Here is an 18,328-nt window from a genome sequence, read left to right as displayed (position 1 = left end):
GTGGACTGGCTCAACTCAAAAACGTGGCCGGGGCGCGACTGACTGCCCAATCGAGAAGAACACTTTGAGCGCTCGACCCGCTTCATCTTTCATTGCTTTGTTCCCGAACTCAACCTCGATTTGACGACAGACTCGAGCTCTCCGCTTCTCTCGACAAGATGGCGCCCAAAGGTGAGAGCAATAGCCGCAACCCCTCGTGATACGCCGCGTAATGAGCCGTGTCCCTGACACTCCCCTGGACCCTCACACGTCTTTGCCTCCCTACCCCTCTCTACAACGCTGTCCCTGCACGCTCAGCCGCTCCTAACGGCAACGGCCGCAAACGCAGCGCATCCGCAGCCATAGAGAACAAGAGCAAGGTCGCAAAGAGGGCTACTACGCCTTCTACGCCAATGGCGGCTACCAAGCTGCGCGCTGGCTCACTCGCACCCGGCACTCCGACCCGTCGAGCTCGACAGGGTCCTGTCTACTCAGTCAAGCAAGGCATCAATCCTCTCCCTGCTCCTGTCAAGCCGATTACCCTCGCAGAGCTCAAGGCAGGTTTGCCCATCGGCTTTCCTGCCACTGGAGCATCCTCCTCCTCTTCATCCTCATCGTCCGCTGCGCTTCCCCGCCAGCTCTTCGTATTCGGCAATGGAGACATGGGTCAACACGGCCTGGGCACCGATGCCCTCGACGAGATCAAGCGTCCTCGCAAGCATGCTTGGGTTGCAGACAAGATTGCCAATGGCGACTTTGGAGTTGGTGGTCTTGAGCAGATTGTAGCTGGAGGCATGCATACACTCGCCATTGACGGGCAAGGGCGTGTCTGGAGCTGGGGCATCAACGACAACGCCGCGCTGGGCAGGAGTACGACAAGAGAGCCAGACGTCGAGGCAGAGGTCTTCGAGACGGAGCCGATGCTGGTTGAGGGTCTTTCGCCTACCGGCAGGGGTACACTCCCGGGAAGCAAGGCGGCGGGTGGAGGAACGCAGGGCGAAGTTGAGCAGTTCAGGGCGACGAGGATTGCCGCAGGAGACAGTGTATCGGTAGCACTCAGCGAAGATGGCCAGGTCAGGGTTTGGGGATCATTCCGCTCCAACGACGGCCTGCTCGGCTTCGATGGTCAAGTCGGCTCCTCCAAGACGCAGTTCCAGCCCGTTTCTCTTCCCAACCTCCTTCAGCATTCCTTCGTCCAAGTAGCATGTGGCGATGACCATGTTCTCGCCCTCACAACTACCGGACTGGTCTACTCGTGGGGCAACGGACAGCAAGCACAACTCGGCAGGCGCATCATCGAGCGTCGCAAGATCAACGGCCTCAACCCTGAGAAGGTCGGCCTGCGCGACATTGTCCTGATCGGCACCGGCGCGTACCACTCTTTCGCAGTCGACAAGAAGGGTCAAGTTTACGGATGGGGCCTCAACTCGCTGCGTCAAGTCGGCATCGATACCGAGGAGGACATTGTCCCCACCCCTCGCCTCATCACGGCGCTTAGCCCCAAGTCACTCAGCGCCGACGGTTCCGTCCGTGTCGTTAGCATCGAAGCCGGGCAGCACCACTCCCTCTTCCTCCTTTCCGATGGCCGCGTCTTTGGCTGCGGACGATGTGACGGCTGCGAGCTTGGATTGGCACCAGAGCACGAGGCCATGATTGAGGTCAAGAAGATGCGCGACGAGTGGCGCGAAACTCGCGAGGAGCTATTGAAGGTGGAGACGGAGGCGTGGCAGAAGAGAATGGAGGCAAAGAAGGCTTCAGCTGGCGGTAGCGATGTGAATGCCGCCATGGCTAACGTCGTCTCCTCCGATGACCTTCCCCCGGTCATGGGCCCGCCGCCTGACGAGTTCATCGCCACGCCCGTACACGTCCCCTTCCCGAGCGGCGACTCAAAGATCGCCTACCTGTCCTCGGGGGCACGTCACGTCCTTGCGGTGGGCACAGGCGGTACTCTCTATTCGTGGGGCTTTGGCAACCAGTCTCAGCTGGGTTTGGGCGATGAGGAGGCAGCACAGACGCCTACGGAGGTCAAGAGCAAGCAGTTCAAGGGCCACAAGGCCGTCATGGTGGGTGCAGGTGGGCAGCACTCGACGGTGCTTGCAGTGAGGGACCCAGACGTCACGGTCGACTAAAATGAGAGGGCAAAGCAAACAACGCCGGCGTCCAACGTCTGTAGCAATCAGAACCCATTACAAAGAGCAGCACACTTCGATTTTCGTACGTCGCGGTCTATCATTGCCCTTCTTGCCTTGTCCCGCCTACTTCTTGACAACGTAATCCCAACCCTGCTGACTCAATCGATCCACCTTTCCCAGTACCTCTTCCTCCATATCATCCATGTAGCGCTGCATCATCGCTGCATACCTCTCGTCCGCAGCAGCCAAGATTCTGATCGCCAGCAACCCTGCATTGGTCGAGTTGTTGATCGCGACCGTAGCCACCGGGATTCCCCTCGGCATCTGCACGATCGAGTGCAGAGAGTCCACCCCATCCAACGTCGATCCCTTCACTGGCACGCCCACGACGGGCAGGACAGTCTGCGCTGCTACCATACCCGGCAAGTGCGCCGCTCCTCCTGCTCCGGCAATGATGCAGCGCAGCCCCCTTGATGCAGCCGAACGTGCGTACGCCTTCATTCGGTCCGGCGTGCGGTGAGCCGAGACGATTGTGAGCTCAAAGGGCACGTTGAAGCGTTTCAGGTGTTGAGCTGCGGGAAGCATCACGGGCAGGTCGGAATCAGAGCCCATGATGATGCCTACGAGCGGATGAGGATGCTTGAAGTCGAGCGAGGAGGGTTGGGTCGGGGTGATCGGGGAGAGGGAGTCAAGAGTTTGCTGGGCGGATGAGGAGAATGATGATGAGGAAGAAGCCTGCGCTGCTTCTCGTGCGCCCTCTGGTAGAAGCGCCTTAGGGAGAGAACTGCCATTCTGCGCCGCCTCAATGGCCGTCTCGAGTGCGTGGAGGATAGGTTCCATTCGAGCGTGCAGCTCAGCATCACTCTGCGCCACTACGGTGATGTGACCCATCTTCCTCCCCTTTCTGCAGCCCACCTTGCCGTACAAGTGCACAGTAGCACCGGGGACGGTCAAGCTAGCCACGGCGGGTGCCATTGTCTTGAGAATGGCATCCTTGTCCTTGTCAAGGTCCGCGAGGCCGAGGATGTTGACCATGCATGTAGCGGGCACCTTGAGGGCTGTGCCTCCCAGCGGCAGGCCGAGGATCGCTCGCAGATGGTTCTCGTATTGGCTCGTCTCGGCTGCTTCGATGGTGTAATGGCCAGAGTTGTGAGGCCGCGGGGCAATCTCATTGATGAGGAGCTCGCCATCTTCCATGAGGAACAGCTCGACGCCAAACACGCCTGCGCCTCCAAAGGTAGCGACGGCCTTCTCCGCAATTTCTCTCGCCCTTTGCCCGACGGTAGCATCCTTGCCATATCGCAAGGGAGCAATGACGGTGTGGCAGATGTTGTCACGATGAACCGTCTCGACTGCCGGGTATGCTCTGACCTCGCCAGTCGAGCTTCGCACAACCATGACTGCTACTTCCTTAACAAATGGCGCCCACTTCTCGGCATAGAGACCGCGCGTACCGTTGCCGAGCGCCTCGATGCCCTCTATCGCCTTGCCTCCCTCCTTGACAACGAAGTTGCCCTTGCCGTCGTAGGCCTGCGTCCTCGACTTGAGCATCAAGGGGAAGCCGAAGCTCCTCCCGGCGGCAGCCACGCCTTCGAGCTGCTCCTTGGCAGCAGCTGCTGGGTCCTTGGGCAGAGCAGACTCTGAGCCGACGGAGACGAAGTCGGCGACTGGCAGGCCATGAGCTATGAGATGCTTCTTCTGAGCGTACTTGTCCTGGATAAGGGCGATGGTCGCTGGAAGCGGGTGGACCTCCTTGACGATGCCGGCATCCAGAACGGCCTGCAGCTGCCTGGCATCCACATGCTCAATTTCGATGGTGAGGACGTCGACTTTCTCTGCTAGCTGCTTGATCTTCTCAGGGTCGGCGAAGGAGCCATCGACGTGCTCTGATTGAGCTGGGTTCGAGGCTGAAGGGACGAAGCAGATCTGCTTTGCTGGTGCAGACTGACCAGCGTCGAGAAGGCGCACCTGGACATTGAGGCGACTGGCTGCCTCGACGAACATGCGGCCGAGCTGGCCTGCGCCGAGCACGCCGACTACTCGAGATTCCATGGCTAGCGGTGAGTGAGAGTGGATGGTGGTTGTATGCGCCTTGTCTCTCTTCCCCACTTTCGCAATCTTCGACTCTTCTCTCCGCTATCGGGGTGGGCTTCGATTATGTAAGCGGTTCATACCTGCTGCTCGAAGTCGGGACGGAACCTTGTTTGTGCTCTTCATCGATCGTCATTATCGGCCTGTCGGGACTTTGACCTCGCTCTCGGATCTCATCATGAGTTGCTTCTGGCCCTTGCCTCTTTGGTACCATCTTCAACCCAGCTCGCAAGCTCATCTGCTCAAGCCTGTTTTACTCTACTCTATTTGAACCCTCTCACTTCTCGCTCGCGGCAGCCGCCTATGGCTGCCAGTCCGCGCTCGGCCTCCTTACAGCCAATGCAGCCACCTTTCGGCCAACCTCCCTGCATGGACGGAGGAGAGGCACACGCCGCCAATGACTTGTGACGTGAGAGCCAGAGCCAGAGCCAGCACTGCTCGATCTTCGCTTCATTCCGACGACAGCGTACTGGCGGAGGCCGACTTCGATGACGCCGGCGATGAGGAAGCAAGTGGCCGCCAAGCACGGAGCAATAAGGGGGGATGAAAGGGACCACTGATCAGCGTCCCCCGGCCACACAGCATGTGAGCCGTCCGTCAGTCGCGCCGATGGACGCGTTCGAAGCCAGTCGGACAAGGAAGGAGAGGAGGTGTTGGTTGATTGGCGGCAGCAGCCCAGCCAACGCCCGGCCATCATTCGCAGCCAGGCAAAGCAGCAAGGTTGGCTCATTCATTTGCTCGCTCGCTCATCGATTCGCACAGGGCAAGCCACGCTTGACTTGTTGTAAAGCCAAATCCTCGATCCCTCTCCATTTCGAGCTAGACTAGCACGCACCTGGATCCTACCTAGCCTATCCTACCTCTTCGTCTCTCTCCTCTTCCTTCTCCGTACCGTTCCATACCCTCGATTGCCTGTGCTCCTCATCAAGACCGTTGCTGCCACCTGCTCCGCATACACTACCGGCCTCTTTCCAGCATAGCCCTGCCGTCCTTGTCATTGCCGTCGTCGCCGCGTCCACGATGACTGATCACGTCGTGGCTCAGCGCTATCGTCTCGACGCGAATGGTGGCTTGCGCGACGCCTACCTATACCAGGAAGAAGACGATATCCATGCTCGCAAGCAGCATAGCCACTCGCACCACGTCGGAGCTGCCAATGCCAACGAGGATTCACCTCGTCCCTCCTCATCTCTCCCCTCGAGCGTCTTTGCAGGTCAACGTCCCTTCCAGCAGCCCCCACCCGTGCCTGCGCGGCCAGCTCGAGCAGCTCCACCACCAATGACTCGCAACTTCTCAAGGCCCAATCACCCGTATAACAGCGCTGCGTCAACTTTAGCGCCAGGCGACGGCTATGACACCAGGCGCTTCAGCTTCGATGACGACCACAGTCCTGGTTCGTCACGCCCTCCTAGCCTCTCCTTCTCCGCATCCCGCGACTCTGAGAGCCACGCCGAGGCACCTCAGACACCCTTCAAGTCGCCTACCGACCTTCTTGATGTGCAACACCCCGTCGACTTTGGCACCGTCATTGAGGACGATGACAAGGAGAATGGCGGCAGCGAGAAGAGCGGCTTCGTCAGGAAGCTCAGACATGCAGCCAGCTCGACCGGCTTGAGTCGCTCCTTGACAGGCAAGCGCAGCGTGAGCGCCAAGTCGGGCAACGCAGTACCACCCACACCTAGCGGTGAGCTCCCTCCGGCTCTGCGGGACGAATACGACGGCGACTACTTTGGTCAGCAGCTTCAAGCCGCACAGAACAAGGGCAATGTGCGCTCAGCGTCGTCAAGCGTCACGCCGTCGCCAGATGTGTTGGAGAAGCCTTTGCCGCCCATCGGTAGAGACTTTGAAGCCACTCGTAATCGCAAGGCCAGCTTTGGTAATCGTGCACGCCCAGAGTATATAGACCTACGGGCCCCTGGCGGCGAGAAGAAGAAGGGAAAACGAAACTTTCTCAAGACGCTCATCATCGGCAGCGATCGCAGCAATGACTCGACCTTCCTCCCACCTCCTCCTGCCTCGGCGCCTGCGCACGCTACGGAGTTCGGCGAGGCTGCGCTGATGGCTAGGGGCAGCTCCGCCACGAGTCAAGGCAGTCAGGGCGGCAAGGCAGGCCGCATCCTTGGCTTGAACGAAGAAATCCCGATGAGCAAGGCAGATCGTCTTTTGGGCTTCAATGAGCAGCAGCGCCGTCGCGAGAGCAGATTCATGGCCGAGCTCCTTGCCAAGCGTCAGGATCCCCTCGCAGAGTTTGCGCCAGATTGGAAGGAGTCTCGCGCACCTTCTCGACTTGACAACTTTCACAGCGCCTCAACCACTGCTGCATCATCAGCCTGCTCATCACCAACAGGCAGCGAGGCACCGCTGCCATCCGCTAGCGTGTCAGGCAGTGAGGCGCCAGCGACCCACCATCATCACGCAGAGTCAACGTCAACTGAAGACAGCTTCACCACTGCGAGCTCGAGCGACTCCGGCCGGGCTTCGGATACGGCGCCGCGAGTGTCTGCAAGGGCGCCGCAGCTTACCGATGAGATCAGCATGCACTCCAGGGAGCTGTCCGACGAGCTGACTGAGGACATTAATGCTGTGCTGCGGTCCCAGCGCAATTCATTCCAGAAGGTCGACGAGATCATGGCCGTCCACCGTCAGATCACCAAGCGCAACAGTAGCATGCGTCATCACAGAAAGTCGTCCAGCACTTCCTCCTCCCGATCGGCAGGCTACAAACCCGCCATCTCATCCTCTCTGGCTTCATCCCATCAGTCGTCACCCGTCTCTACACATGCATCTCTCCGCTCCAAAGAGGATGCCGCATCGACTAGCCCAATGGTGTCCTCAAAGCATCTTCCCACATCCAGCATCTCTGCGTCCGAGGCATCCGTTGCGTCGACGGTCTCGTCCACCAGGGGCAGCTCCACATCTGCGACGTCAGGCAGTAGTCGCAACCAGAAATGGAACCATGGCGACTCCACTCTGCTGCCGGCTTCTCCAGCCACCCGTCCTGGCCTTGGCCTGCGCTACAGGACAGCGCACAACATCAGGTCACCTCCGCGCAGCAGCGTTGCCGGACCTCCCACCAGCGAGCCGATGGCGCGCGTATGCTCAGAGCCGATGAAAGGTGCAGGCCAGGCCAGTGCAGCTGCGGCTGCTGGCTCTACTGCAGGCGCGAGTCATCCCTTCGCTTTCCCCGCTGTTCGCCCGAGTCTGCGAATGGCCAAGACCAGTGCAATTCTTCCGCAAGCACGCGGAACGACTACGCGCGCCTCGCGCATGCTCTCCGACTTGCCAGCCCTTTCCACCCTCCTTCATTCCTGCCTATTGGCCAGCAAGTCCACAACGCAGAGTCCGTGGTACGACTTGACTCATCGCCCACTCTGCGCATCGTCACCGAAGGACCGTATCCCTCGCTCATGGTCAGGCTACATAAGGGCCTACGCTCGGGGCGAGTTCGATCTGAGTCAACCACCCAAGCCCAGATCAGCCCCGCTCGTGGAGCACGCCGTACCGCGCTCATCGCCCAATCCAGCGGTAGAGCGTCGAGCTCGTCAAACATCGCTGGAGGATGGGCCTCTCGACTCTCTCCCCAAGGGCATCGGCCTCGATTTTGCGTTCCCTATGCCGCCGTCCCGCGCAGATGGGCACGAGAAGGGTCTCGAGGCCCCTGGACAGCATTTAAACTACCTGCAGGTGCAGCATGAGCCTCGCCGAGGATCAGAGGCTACGATTCAGACCATCGCAGCAAAGAGTCCGCTACTTGACGGTGCCACTGAGGATCCTGAGGACACTTTGCAGATGGAGGCAGAGGAGGTTCTCGCTGTTGGTGGTATGGGGGACCTCAAGGCTCCTCGCCCGCCTTATGAGGCCGAACGGCAGCAAGCTACGATGCAATACCTCGCTGCGTTGGGTATCGATGGCGAGTGCCGCGCCGCGTCCTACCAGAGCTCCAGGCTGGTGGCTATTGTCGATCGTCTTGCGGCCATGCTCTCCACCAGGCAAGCCAGCATTCAGCTCGTCTCCGACGACGAGGTCATCAGCCTCGCCAAATCGGGGCAGACCTTTGGAATGGGCGATGATGAGGGAGGCAGGACGCCCAGAGCAGACGATGCATCCTCGCAGCGAGGCATGCTTGGGCTCGATCTTTTCGGCTCGGCGGTAGCAGTTCCTCTGCGTGATGCTTCACTCGACGCTCATGCGATCCTGAGTCGACACGGCCTGCCCGTCGTCATCACCGACGTACACAATGACTGGCGCTTCTCAATGCGAGCTTCCTCGAGCGATGGAGCTTTCTTTGCCGCGGCCTCCATCATGTCCGAAGATGGGCTTCCGATCGGTACTGTGAGCATCAGCGACATTTCCACCCGCCCACATGGTCTTACCAAGCACGAGCAGCACTGTCTTGCAGAGGCATCGCGAGAAATCTCTGCCGAACTCGAACAGTTACGTCGAATGGCTCTCGGAACTCGACTGGCGAGGCTTGATGAGAGCTTGGCCTCCTGGTCTCTCCAGAGCGAGGACGCTGCAGACGATGCAGCGCCTGCCTCCTGGTCTCCGGCGAGGCAGCCCTTGAGCATCGAGTCGACGCTGCTACTCGCGCCTCTTGGGCCCCAAGCCGGCTGCGCGGCCCCTCCAAGCCCTGGCACGCTCGCGCAAAGGCGGGGAGCCAAGACGCCGCAGAGCCTCGCTGTACCCTCTGCCCGCTCTCAACAGCATTTACCGGTCGCTGCTCTACGGAGCGCTCTCAAGACGATGGTCGAAGCTCTACAGATGGATCTGGCGTACATTGCTCACGTCTCGCCAAGACCTGAACGGTCCTCGAGTAACGCTGCACACTTCCAGTGCTCCGTCATCGTCCAGCACGATCGGGCGGCCCCGATGCCTACGGTGCTCCGCCCAGACGTTGGTCTGCATCTCTGCGCTCTTGCCGCCCCTTCGAAGCGTGGTCTCCACTTTCAGCAGGACTCAGCACGCGTTTCTGAGCTGCTCGGCCGTAGCCTGGGAAGCAGCAATGACGCGCTCAGCGGCGTCTTCCACACTGCTGCGGTCGTCAACTGTGGCCTCAAGGGAGGGGTGTCAGGTGTGCAAGACGGCCGCATTGCGAAGGACACTGAGGGATGGGTACTCTGTGTGGCCAGCAAGTCAAAGGACGTACGCTTCGCGCCAGAAAGCACCATCTACTTACTGCGGTTTGCCAGCTTGCTCATCCCAATGTTGCTCGAGTCGGCAGCAGCGGCCGAGGCAGCGGTGGCTTCATCTTCGCCCTCGCCCAAGTGGTCCACATCGCCGTCCGGCGCAGCCTCTGCTCTGCCGGCTCATCTGATAATCAACGGCGGGCGAGCCCGCAGTGCCTCGCGTGTGGGCTCTACCCCTTCACCGCCTGGAGGTCGCATGGATGCGCCCTTGGGACCGGCGTCTTCCTCGTCGTCTTCTTCCTCTTCCTCCGCAAGGCCTCGCTGCATGAGCCCCGGTATGCGTCGAGGCGGAGGCGCACCACCACCCCTCTCGCCTCCTCCCAACGAGCCACTGCCTCTCCTCCCCAGCACGCCCAGCCCAGTCATCGCACTGCGCAACCTACCGAGCATCTCCGGTACCTCTACCAGCAAAGCTCCTCCTAGCAAGCCACCCAGCGCTGCTCTGCCACCAATTCCTCCTCCTCGTTCCACAGGCGCACTTCTGGCTGGCGTCACGTCGAATGAACCACCTTCTTCCATCGCACCATCCTCAACGATAGATCAGCTCAGCCAGTTGACCTCGCTCCCTTCGATGAATTTTGCCGACCTAGGCCGCGAGTGGGCAGGCAACTATGATGAGGAGGGGCGCTACGATGATGATGACGAGGACGACAAGGATAGCGAGGATGGGCTTGACTATCTGATGGAGGCACCTAAGCCTCCCAGACACGCGTACAAGGCGGCCGTCATTGCAGGTGGAACGCGCGAGTGATCACCGAGCACGCACGCTTGCCGGACCCCACTACGCTCCCTCGATCTGGCCCTCCATTACCACCCCAACCTCTCGCTGCTTACAAAGTGTGGACTCAAGCACATGCATCATTACTTTCACCCAAGGACAGCAAGTCGCGCCATGTATCACATATACGCTCATTAGTCACGTTCCTGATTCTATCTGGTCTGCTCTCTCTGCACTACAGCCGATGGCTCCCGCTTTGGCTCGCTTTCTCTGCTATGGCACTCATCCATTCTTCTCTATTGTATCCTGGACAATACCAAGCTCAAGCATTTGTCATTCCCTCGATTGACTGTTTGACTGATGAAACGCTCAGCTTGATGACAGTGATGACAGCCAGGCTGTCCTGCGCTCGAACTCGTCCGCGCGCACAGCAGCAGGCGGATACTTGCCCTGAGAATTCGCCAGCGTCTCGGCTGCGGCTACGACCGCGGCCTCCTTATTCCAGTCATACCGCAGCAACGCTTCTTTCAGCGCAGGCGAAGCATTTGTTGCCATTGTTCGGCCAAGCGCGGCACGACGTCGCTGACGTCGCTCGTCCTGTGTGCCCTCCGAACATAAGAAGCGTGATACGCGATGAAGCGCCACACGCGGCATGAGCTCCTCATCGCCTCGAGAGACGTCCAAGCGATTGAGCAGAGCCCCAGCGTATGCCCGTAGAAGGTCGTCTGCCTCTTCCCCCTCCTTCTCCTCCTCACCGGCAAGGTAGGCTCTCAACGCACCTACACCGCCTACGTCGTCAATTCTGACCTTGAGCGTCGCAAGCAGATGCTCATGGTCCCTCCAGATCAGCCGCCTATAGTCGGGCGCAGGGTACTGCTTCATGGCCAATGGCGGCATCAACGCAGCAGCGAATAGCGGGTGCCCGTACGAGATGGCGTCATATAGGGCAACGAGGTCGGTGTAGAAGGAGTAGTATGTCGCGGGTGGGGCCGAGGGGTCGGTGCTTGCTAAATGGCAAGCAGCGAGGTCTTCTAGGGTCGGACACCGCATCCTTTTCTCGGTAGCTTCACGGGCCGCTAGCGTTGCAGCCAGCTTCATAACCTTCCCAAGGAGAGGCTCAACCTCTTTGTCACGGAAAAGGTCTTTCCCCGTCACCGCGCCCGTCCACTTGCTTAAGTCGCCTTGTAAGCCAGACTCAAGCATAAAGACCTTCTGGCACGCAAACCAGAGGTGCGACGAACACAATCCACCCACCGCATCTGTCTCCAGTAGTTGCTCCACGCACCACTCGGCAAACAGGAGGGTTTCCCTCACCACCTCTCGCTCATTCGGGTCCCATCCTTCGTCGGGCAAATTGTTGGCCCGATTGAACACTGCGGCCTCTGCTGATCGCAGCAGGTCGTCGAGAGGGAGGAGCGGCCAGTCTGGTCGCAGGGAAGGGGAGAGGCCCTGTGAGGCAGGGCAGGTCCAAAGGAGAGAGGAGGTGGTAGGATCGGTGTTGTCGGCTTGAGAGGTCGCTGCAATGAGACGCTGCAGGTGACTGCGGCCACTTGAGCTGGACGGTAGGGAGGTTCGCAGCGTCATTGTGCGCTTCAAGTCCGCAGGCCTGCTCTCTATGGGTGGACGGAACAGGGGTCGCTGAGCCTCGGTCTTGACATTCGGACGGATGTCGAGGCATTCGAGGAAGAATGGCGTGAGTGAGCTGAACGCCGTCGGGGTTGATGGAGAGATAGCTGCTGCCGCTCGGATCTGTAATGCACGGATCGTTCTTAGGGCAAGTGTCTCTTCGCCAGCTCTGAGGAGATGTAGAATGGCGAATAGGTCAGCAGTCGAGCCTTGGCTGCTGAGAGCCACTTCAATGGCCAAAGAGAGAATCGCGAGCCTCTCGCTTGGTGTCGACGAGAGACTGAGGGCGCCCTCGAGGTCTTGGAGCAGTTCTGTCGAGGCCTCTGCAACCATCTGCTGGCTCTGAGCGGGAGAGAGCGAAAGGAGCATGTTGCCAAGCTGGCTGCCCAGAACGAGCTTCTCAGAAGCGCTCAGACCCTCTTCTTCGTCATCCCCCAGTCCGTCGCCATTGGCTTGGTGTTCCATCGCGGAGGGCACATCAAGCAGACCCTGCAGCTTGCTCTGGAAGATGGTCTTACCACACACTTCGCTCACCACGCCTTGGACCTGCTCACTGAACTTGCCCTTGAGCGCAGGCGCATTGACGTCGGCGCCGTCCAGCCAAACCTTGCAATGTCTCGACGCAGCAGCGAGCACCATCAGGCGTTCTTCGGCGATGGGGTTACCTACGGCAGCCTGCATGACGTCTAGACTTCCTTCAATCCATCCCTCCAACTGGGTCCACGTAACCTCATGCTCAGGAGTAGTCTGGTGCGGGTCTGTAGCACAGACGGTCCATGTCGTCAAGAGGTCGTAGTAGCTCTGCAGCAGTCTCGCCTCATTAAGCTTCAGCGCCTCTTTGCCCCGCAATCGCTGCAAAGCCCAAGGCTGCACAGGCTCGAGCAAATCCCAGCATCGCGACACCAGACTGGCGTACATGCCATACTTTCCCAGATCCGTGAATAGATCCAAGCAGGCGGTGAAGAGCTCAAAACCCATGGCTCCCTCCCTGGTTTCTTGCTCTAGCTGCCAAGGTGGTATGGCCACGTACCGCAATACACAGTCGATGCTCTCGCGCTGCACGAGGGCTTGGGCGTTCATTCGCGATGAGCAGACCAGGCTGCGCAAGAGGTTGATTGCGCGTGAAACAGGTTGAGAGCGGGAGGACGGCCAGGGCAGCTTGAGAGTTGAGGCTAGGAGGGATTCGAGGAGCTGCGAGGATTGAGGCTCGACAAGAGCATCTCCAATGTAGTCGTCGTAGTCAACTAATTGTATGAGTACGGCGACGATGAGCTCCCTGCTTGAGTTACGCTCAACAGTGTCGCCGTTGAGCACGTTGTGCAGCCCGGAGAGGAGGCCAGCGTCAAGTATTTGCGCGCAGATACTGCGCGGCTGATCTTGCTCTGGCTCTACGTCTTCATCTTGCGGCATTGAGGACTTGACCTCCGTCTCGAGAGCGCCAAACGAAAGCGCGACACGCAGGCAGCTGAGTGCGGCGTGACGCACACTGAGCTGTCGATCATGCAAGGCCAGGATGGCGGCCAGGGCTGCGTCGAGGTGAAACTCAAGGCGGACCAATTCTGTGGCGACGAACCGTGGGGTGGGTGCTTGGCCGGTGGGTAAAGATGAGGGGTTGCCTGCTTTGCTCTTTGAAGCTAGCTGCGCTCCGTATCTCGCAGCAATGTTACTGATGATGCCAAGAGCTACACTTCTTTGCGCTGCTATTGTGCTGCGCGCCAGCAGCAAGACTGATGTAGTCGAGTAGCCTTCCTGATTTCCACTCGTCTCATGGAGATTGCCGTGGTCGTTTGAGGCAGACTGATGCCCTAAGCCAGAAGCGGATATCGCTTTGCCTTGTGCGTCGAAGAGGAAGCGCGGCCGTGAGGAAGAGGGCTTCATTACTGCTGGGCCTGGTGAAGAAAGAAGAGGCTGTGGTGGTGTGGATTGAGGGTCGGATGCCTTCTCCTCTTGCCTCTCGGGCGCCTTCGTGACTCCATTCTCAGCTTTGCGATTCTTCAGCCCCTCCAAGACGTCTTTGCCAAACATCGCCTCCAGATCCTTGAGATCCTGCTCGATATCCTCAGTCTTCATGCCTTTAATCTTTGCCTCGTTCTCCGTCGAGATCGAGCGCATGAGCGGATCGATGTCTGACGCTGCGGCGCCCTCAGCAGCAATGTCGCCATTGCCTACTCCATCATCGCGGGCCTCAAGGGTCCTCGCTGGTGGTCGAGCTGCTGTTGAGCTCTTCTTGATGATTCCCCCAGGCGGCTGTCTTCCTTCCCTCTTGAGCCTGGCCTTGCGGAACGCACTCATTACTGTGCCATCCTCATCCAGCCACTCCTCATCCACATTGCGACCGCTCAGAGAAGTGACCTCAGGGTCGGCACTAGGCTTCTCAATCGCGGCGAGCTCGCTAGACCTCGGCAGGCCGGTTGTGGCAGCCAGCCCAAAAGATGAGCCTTCGTCCTGCGGAGGCTGTACCGAGGGTGCCTTGAGCTTTGGAGGGTTGAGCGGTCTCGATGTTCTTTGGCCCACATTCACACTTGCTGCCTGCCTCTCTGCCTCTCTGACCGCCTTGAAGCGCGAACTACCAGCTGAGGAGCCAGTGACGTTCTCTGGCGTCGTCGGCTGCGGTCTTGCCTGCCTTGTTCGCTCTTGCACGCCGCCCATGACTGGGCGCATTGGTTGTGGCGGAGCTGCACCTCGCAGTGAGGTAGATAATCCAGCTTCTTCAGCATCAAAATCCAGCTCGAATCGCCCAGCAGGCAAGCCGTCGCCGTCCTCCTCATCATCCTCCCCGTCTGGCGGCCTCGACAAGAATCTCCGCTGCATGAATCTCGACGCTTGATTAGTCCCCGGCTGAGCAGTGGGAGCGGATCTTTCCTTGGGAGTAGGCTCAAAGTAGCGTACATCGTCCTGAGAAGGCTGAGCTATCTTGACCGTCTTCTTTGGCCCACCGTTTTGGCGATCAGCTGCGCCCTTGGCCTTCTTGAGGAGGGACGGCGGCGGGACATTGCGGGATGAAGAAGCAGCCGATGGCCAATCGATATCGTCTGATTGGGAGAGGTCCTTGAGTGATGGCCGAATGCTCTCTCTTGAGGATGATGGGCCGGACATGGCTCTTGATGGAACGAAAGGAAGGGCCAGAGAGCTGCTCTCTGGATCCAGGGCCTCCTCCGCTTCCACTCGACTTTGTCCAGTTCCGGCAGTCCGTCTCTCGAGCCACCCGCCAAAAATTCGAGGTGGTTGCCTCTTCCGTCGATTCGTCCCGTCACTCTCTCCCCTCACCAACACCATCTCACCCAACAATGAGGCAAAAGCGCTCAAAGACCTATCGCAAGCTTCTCTCTTCGTACATCCTTCACTTTGGCTTCCGACCCCCCTTCCAAGTCCTCATAGACGCCTCCTTTGCACAGACCTTGTCTGCCCTCCATCTGACGCCGGAGGAGACATTGAGCCGCCTATCGGATGTGCTGCAGACTTCGCAGCTCTCAAAGGGCAAGGTCAACAAGCAGACGGCGTATCAGAGGCATGCGAATGGAGCTGGAGGGATTGGAGGTGGTGGGATGGGCAATGAGGAGATCAAGCTCATGATCACACAGTGCAGCATGGTCGAGCTGTATCGCTCCGAAAAGGAGGGCCCACTCCAAAAGGGAGCCGTAGAGCTCGCAAAGACCTGGGAGAGGCGTAAATGCAACCACCGTGAAGCTATACCCGGGGACGAGTGTCTGGAACAAGTGGTAGGCCCCACGAACAAGCATCGCTACATCATTGCAAGCGATTCGCAGACTCTGAGGAGGGAGCTGAGGGAGAAGAGTTTGGGTGTGCCCGTCGTGCACGCTAATCAGAGTCGGGTGATTGTGCTGGAGAAAATGAGTGACAAGACGAGGCAGAGGATTGAAGAGATTGAAAAGGCCAAGTACGGCGGCACCGCTGTTGCCTCATCCTCGATTTCTTCTGCGGCCAACATCATTGGGGGCAGCAGCAGCGAAAATGCCGATCCCTCAAACTCGACGTCAGCTGCAGCGTCCTCATCTACGGGCATCATTCGCGGAGGCAATCGACCCAAGGCACCCAATCCGCTTAGCAACCGCAAGCCAAAGAAGGTCCTCGAAGAAGAGAAGCGGGAGAAGGAGAGGAGAACGAGAGAGATCGAGGAGAGAACCGAGGCCAACAGGCTCAAGAAGAGGAAGTTGGAGGAACAGGAACAGGAGCAGCAACAGGAGCAGGCGCGGGCGCCGGCGAAGCAGATGGATGGGCCTGCCAAGGAGGATGTCAGAGGGGAGGAGAAGCGAGTTACGGCCAGGACGAATAGCAAGGGGTCGACCAAGATGAACGGTCAAGCGAAGGAGAAGGAGGAGGATAGAGGAGTCGACGAGGACGGCCCGTCCAGAAAAAAGCGCCGCAAGCGTGGAGGCAGAGGTGGGTCGAGCGCAAAGGAGTCAGCAGCAGCAAGCACTTGATTGTAGCGACACTAGTAGGTGTAAGAAAGATAATGTCACAGTCGGCGGTCAGCTCGCACCGCGGCCTTAGAGGAGGTCGAAAAGGTCCTGCTTCTTCTGACTTGCCCCTCCCGCCTGACCACCCATTGGCGGCTTGCTACCGCCACCACCCCACACTCCCATTCCACTCTGCTCCTTGGCCAAATCAGCCATCGTCTTCTTCCCTGTCGCTCCCGCACGAGTAGAGCTACCGCTGTTCGAAGATGACCAGAGGTCGTCAAAGCCTGAGAGACCACCAGAGGGCTTGGAGGCCGTGGATGCTGACGTCGCGGAAGAAGCGGTTGAGCTTCGCTGCTGGGGTGAGAGGACAGAGCTGCCACCGAGAGAGGAAGCGGAGGGGTTGGAAGACATGGCTGGGCGCATCGGTGGCGAGAGGGCCGAGGAGGGTTGCGCGCGTTGCTGTTGAGGGGCTGCCGATGGCGCAGAGCCGAAGTCATCCCCGCCGAGGAAGTCGAAAACGTTGTTGCCGCCTTTGTTGCCGTTCGACGATGCTGCTGGAGCTTTGGCGGCTGGAGCGGCCGGGGTAGCTGCAGGAGCCTTACCGCTGCCACTAGGCGCAGCCTGGAAATCGTCAAAGTCGTCGCCAAACGCGTCCCCCGATCCACTTGCCGCAGGAGCAGCAGGGGCAGCAGCCTCCTCATCATCGAAGGAGAAGAGGTCTGCCACCTTGGCCTCTGCCTGCTTCTTGCCCTTCGATGGAGGCGCAGGAGCGCTCCCAGTCCTTCGCGAAGAAGTTGAAGCTCTAGCGCTTGGAGGCGGCTTGCTGGCTGCGGCACCGTCCTCATCATCTCCCGCATCGTACTCGTCGAAGCTCTCCCTTGCCCCTTCTCCTCCCCCTCCACCACCACCGCTACTGCTCCCTCCAACCCCACCAGCATGGTAGCTCTCACTGCTGAAGCCACCGTATCGACCTTGTCCAGAGCCCGGAACGAAGTCCGAGTTGCTCACACCTTGGTACTTTTGGCGGTTGGAGCGAGCTTTGCGACGCTCTTGGCGAATGCGGTCTACGTCGGAGAGGAGGTCGGCGAGCTCTTTCGCTCGATTGCGGACTGTGAAGTTAAGGGGAAGCGAAGGGCGGCGATCGTGAGTGTGCTGGGAGAGCGAGCTAGCATGAAGGTGGCGTGCTTACCATTGAGCCCCTGATCCTTGCCCGCCTCATCGATGTAGTGGAAGTTGCGCAAGATCTTGATCGTGCCCAGGTGAGCGCGTGCGTCGTCGACTACGCGTTCTGAGCCGTGCTTGGTGATGTACTCAAGGAGTTGAAGCGACTGCGAGTCAGGGTAGCAGGGGCGAAGGAGGGTTGAGCGATTGCTCCAGCTGGGACCATTTCATCTCTCGGCAGCTCACCTTGTAGATCTGACGCCATTCCCTTGCCTCTCTGCGAAGAAGCGAGCGAGCAGACAGCTCCAAGTCAGCCACAGCAATTCACTATACTCCTTCTCTCATGAATGCTACCCACCTCTCCATGAAGTTGCGAAAGATGCACGGCATGATCTCGTTGAAGTCCTGGAAGTTGTGGGTGGCACCTGCAATCTCCTGCATCAACGTGGACGAGGCGCCCCAAGGGTCGTCATTGGTGGCCTCGTTGACTTTGGCCTCGATCTCGGAGATATTGAGAGCGTAATTCTTTGCTTGAGTCCAGGCTGACTTGATGTCGTAGAAGGTCAGATTGGCAATCTTGTTGCCGCTGAGGTTGGGGAGGGAGGCAGAGGCGAGGCGTGGGCGTAGCCAAGGTGGCAGCGGTGGTGGAGATGGGCAGTGAGATTGCCAGGGGGACATGGCGATGTGCACGACGAAGAGGCAAAGGTTGTGATGGAAGGAGTGGGCGGTCAGCTATCATTGTGTCGAAATGGTCCTGGAGCCTGCTGTGGAGCTCACAGATCGTCGAGGTCCTGGAAGCAATGGGGCAGGCAGAGGGCAATGGCCAAGGTGAGTGATCAATCAGCCGCGAAGATAGCTTACTGCATCGTCGTCTTGCTCACCATGATCGCAGCTTTGTGTGATGTGATGGATGAGGAGGGTGATTAGAAGGAAGGAAGGAAGGAGCCAGAGTGGGTGTTGGTTCATCGACGTCGAAGTGGACTTGACTGGCTGGCCGAGGCGCGGCAGGCGGCG

General features: G+C 59.3%; 7 protein-coding genes across 7 annotated transcripts; 3 read left to right on the top strand and 4 right to left on the bottom strand.

Annotated features, from left to right (window-relative positions):
* Positions 1-62: 62 nt before the first annotated feature.
* Positions 63-2,288, top strand: BDZ90DRAFT_229451 (RCC1/BLIP-II). Its single transcript, XM_025505070.1, has 2 exons — positions 63-171; positions 298-2,288. Exons 1-2 carry the CDS (start codon positions 159-161, stop codon positions 2,106-2,108), a joined length of 1,824 nt encoding a protein of 607 aa, XP_025365041.1. The 5' UTR covers positions 63-158; the 3' UTR covers positions 2,109-2,288.
* BDZ90DRAFT_229450 (putative phosphoribosyl-5-aminoimidazole carboxylase) lies at positions 2,074-4,374 on the bottom strand. Its single transcript, XM_025505069.1, has one exon. The coding sequence runs from the start codon at positions 4,161-4,163 to the stop codon at positions 2,235-2,237; it is 1,929 nt and encodes a 642-aa protein (XP_025365040.1). The 5' UTR covers positions 4,164-4,374; the 3' UTR covers positions 2,074-2,234.
* On the bottom strand, positions 4,334-5,077 carry BDZ90DRAFT_13959 (hypothetical protein). Its single transcript, XM_025503451.1, has one exon. The coding sequence runs from the start codon at positions 4,930-4,932 to the stop codon at positions 4,504-4,506; it is 429 nt and encodes a 142-aa protein (XP_025365039.1). The 5' UTR covers positions 4,933-5,077; the 3' UTR covers positions 4,334-4,503.
* A 145-nt stretch (positions 5,078-5,222) lies between these two features.
* On the top strand, positions 5,223-10,139 carry BDZ90DRAFT_225255 (hypothetical protein; the record flags this gene model as incomplete). The annotated part of the gene is made up of 1 exon (XM_025504658.1): positions 5,223-10,139. The coding sequence occupies one exon, from the start codon at positions 5,223-5,225 to the stop codon at positions 10,137-10,139; it is 4,917 nt and encodes a 1,638-aa protein (XP_025365038.1).
* A 95-nt stretch (positions 10,140-10,234) lies between these two features.
* Positions 10,235-14,844, bottom strand: BDZ90DRAFT_229448 (hypothetical protein). Its single transcript, XM_025505068.1, has one exon. The coding sequence runs from the start codon at positions 14,826-14,828 to the stop codon at positions 10,476-10,478; it is 4,353 nt and encodes a 1,450-aa protein (XP_025365037.1). The 5' UTR covers positions 14,829-14,844; the 3' UTR covers positions 10,235-10,475.
* Positions 14,845-14,978: 134 nt separating this feature from the next.
* BDZ90DRAFT_229447 (hypothetical protein) lies at positions 14,979-16,248 on the top strand. The gene has a single exon (XM_025505067.1). It carries the CDS (start codon positions 15,020-15,022, stop codon positions 16,172-16,174), a length of 1,155 nt encoding a protein of 384 aa, XP_025365036.1. The 5' UTR covers positions 14,979-15,019; the 3' UTR covers positions 16,175-16,248.
* On the bottom strand, positions 15,819-18,222 carry BDZ90DRAFT_229446 (ENTH-domain-containing protein). The gene is made up of 5 exons (XM_025505066.1): positions 18,196-18,222; positions 17,673-18,105; positions 17,561-17,591; positions 17,343-17,481; positions 15,819-17,262 (listed from the first exon to the last, which is right to left on the bottom strand). Exons 2-5 carry the CDS (start codon positions 17,990-17,992, stop codon positions 16,241-16,243), a joined length of 1,512 nt encoding a protein of 503 aa, XP_025365035.1. The 5' UTR covers positions 17,993-18,105; positions 18,196-18,222; the 3' UTR covers positions 15,819-16,240.
* Between the last annotated feature and the right edge of the window lie 106 nt (positions 18,223-18,328).

Source organism: Jaminaea rosea (assembly GCF_003144245.1).
Source record: "Jaminaea rosea strain MCA 5214 unplaced genomic scaffold BDZ90scaffold_1, whole genome shotgun sequence".
Classification (NCBI taxonomy): domain Eukaryota; kingdom Fungi; phylum Basidiomycota; class Exobasidiomycetes; order Microstromatales; genus Jaminaea; species Jaminaea rosea.
Note: the sequence above shows the minus strand (reverse complement) of the source record. Positions and strands in the feature narration are given on the sequence as shown.

Excerpts from the sequence above, each read along its gene's own strand:
- BDZ90DRAFT_229450 (XM_025505069.1), bottom strand. The coding sequence starts at position 4,163 with ATGGAATCTCGAGTAGTCGGCGTGCTCGGCGCAGGCCAGCTCGGCCGC.
- BDZ90DRAFT_229448 (XM_025505068.1), bottom strand. The coding sequence starts at position 14,828 with ATGTCCGGCCCATCATCCTCAAGAGAGAGCATTCGGCCATCACTCAAG.
- BDZ90DRAFT_229446 (XM_025505066.1), bottom strand. The coding sequence starts at position 17,992 with ATGTCCCCCTGGCAATCTCACTGCCCATCTCCACCACCGCTGCCACCT. Across the intron at positions 17,592-17,672 it reads TTTCGCAACTTCATGGAGAG|AGAGGCAAGGGAATGGCGTC; the intron begins GTGGGTAGCATT and ends GCTTCTTCGCAG. Across the intron at positions 17,482-17,560 it reads AATGGCGTCAGATCTACAAG|TCGCTTCAACTCCTTGAGTA; the intron begins GTGAGCTGCCGA and ends CCTGACTCGCAG.
- BDZ90DRAFT_229447 (XM_025505067.1), top strand. The coding sequence starts at position 15,020 with ATGAGGCAAAAGCGCTCAAAGACCTATCGCAAGCTTCTCTCTTCGTAC.
- BDZ90DRAFT_13959 (XM_025503451.1), bottom strand. The coding sequence starts at position 4,932 with ATGAGCCAACCTTGCTGCTTTGCCTGGCTGCGAATGATGGCCGGGCGT.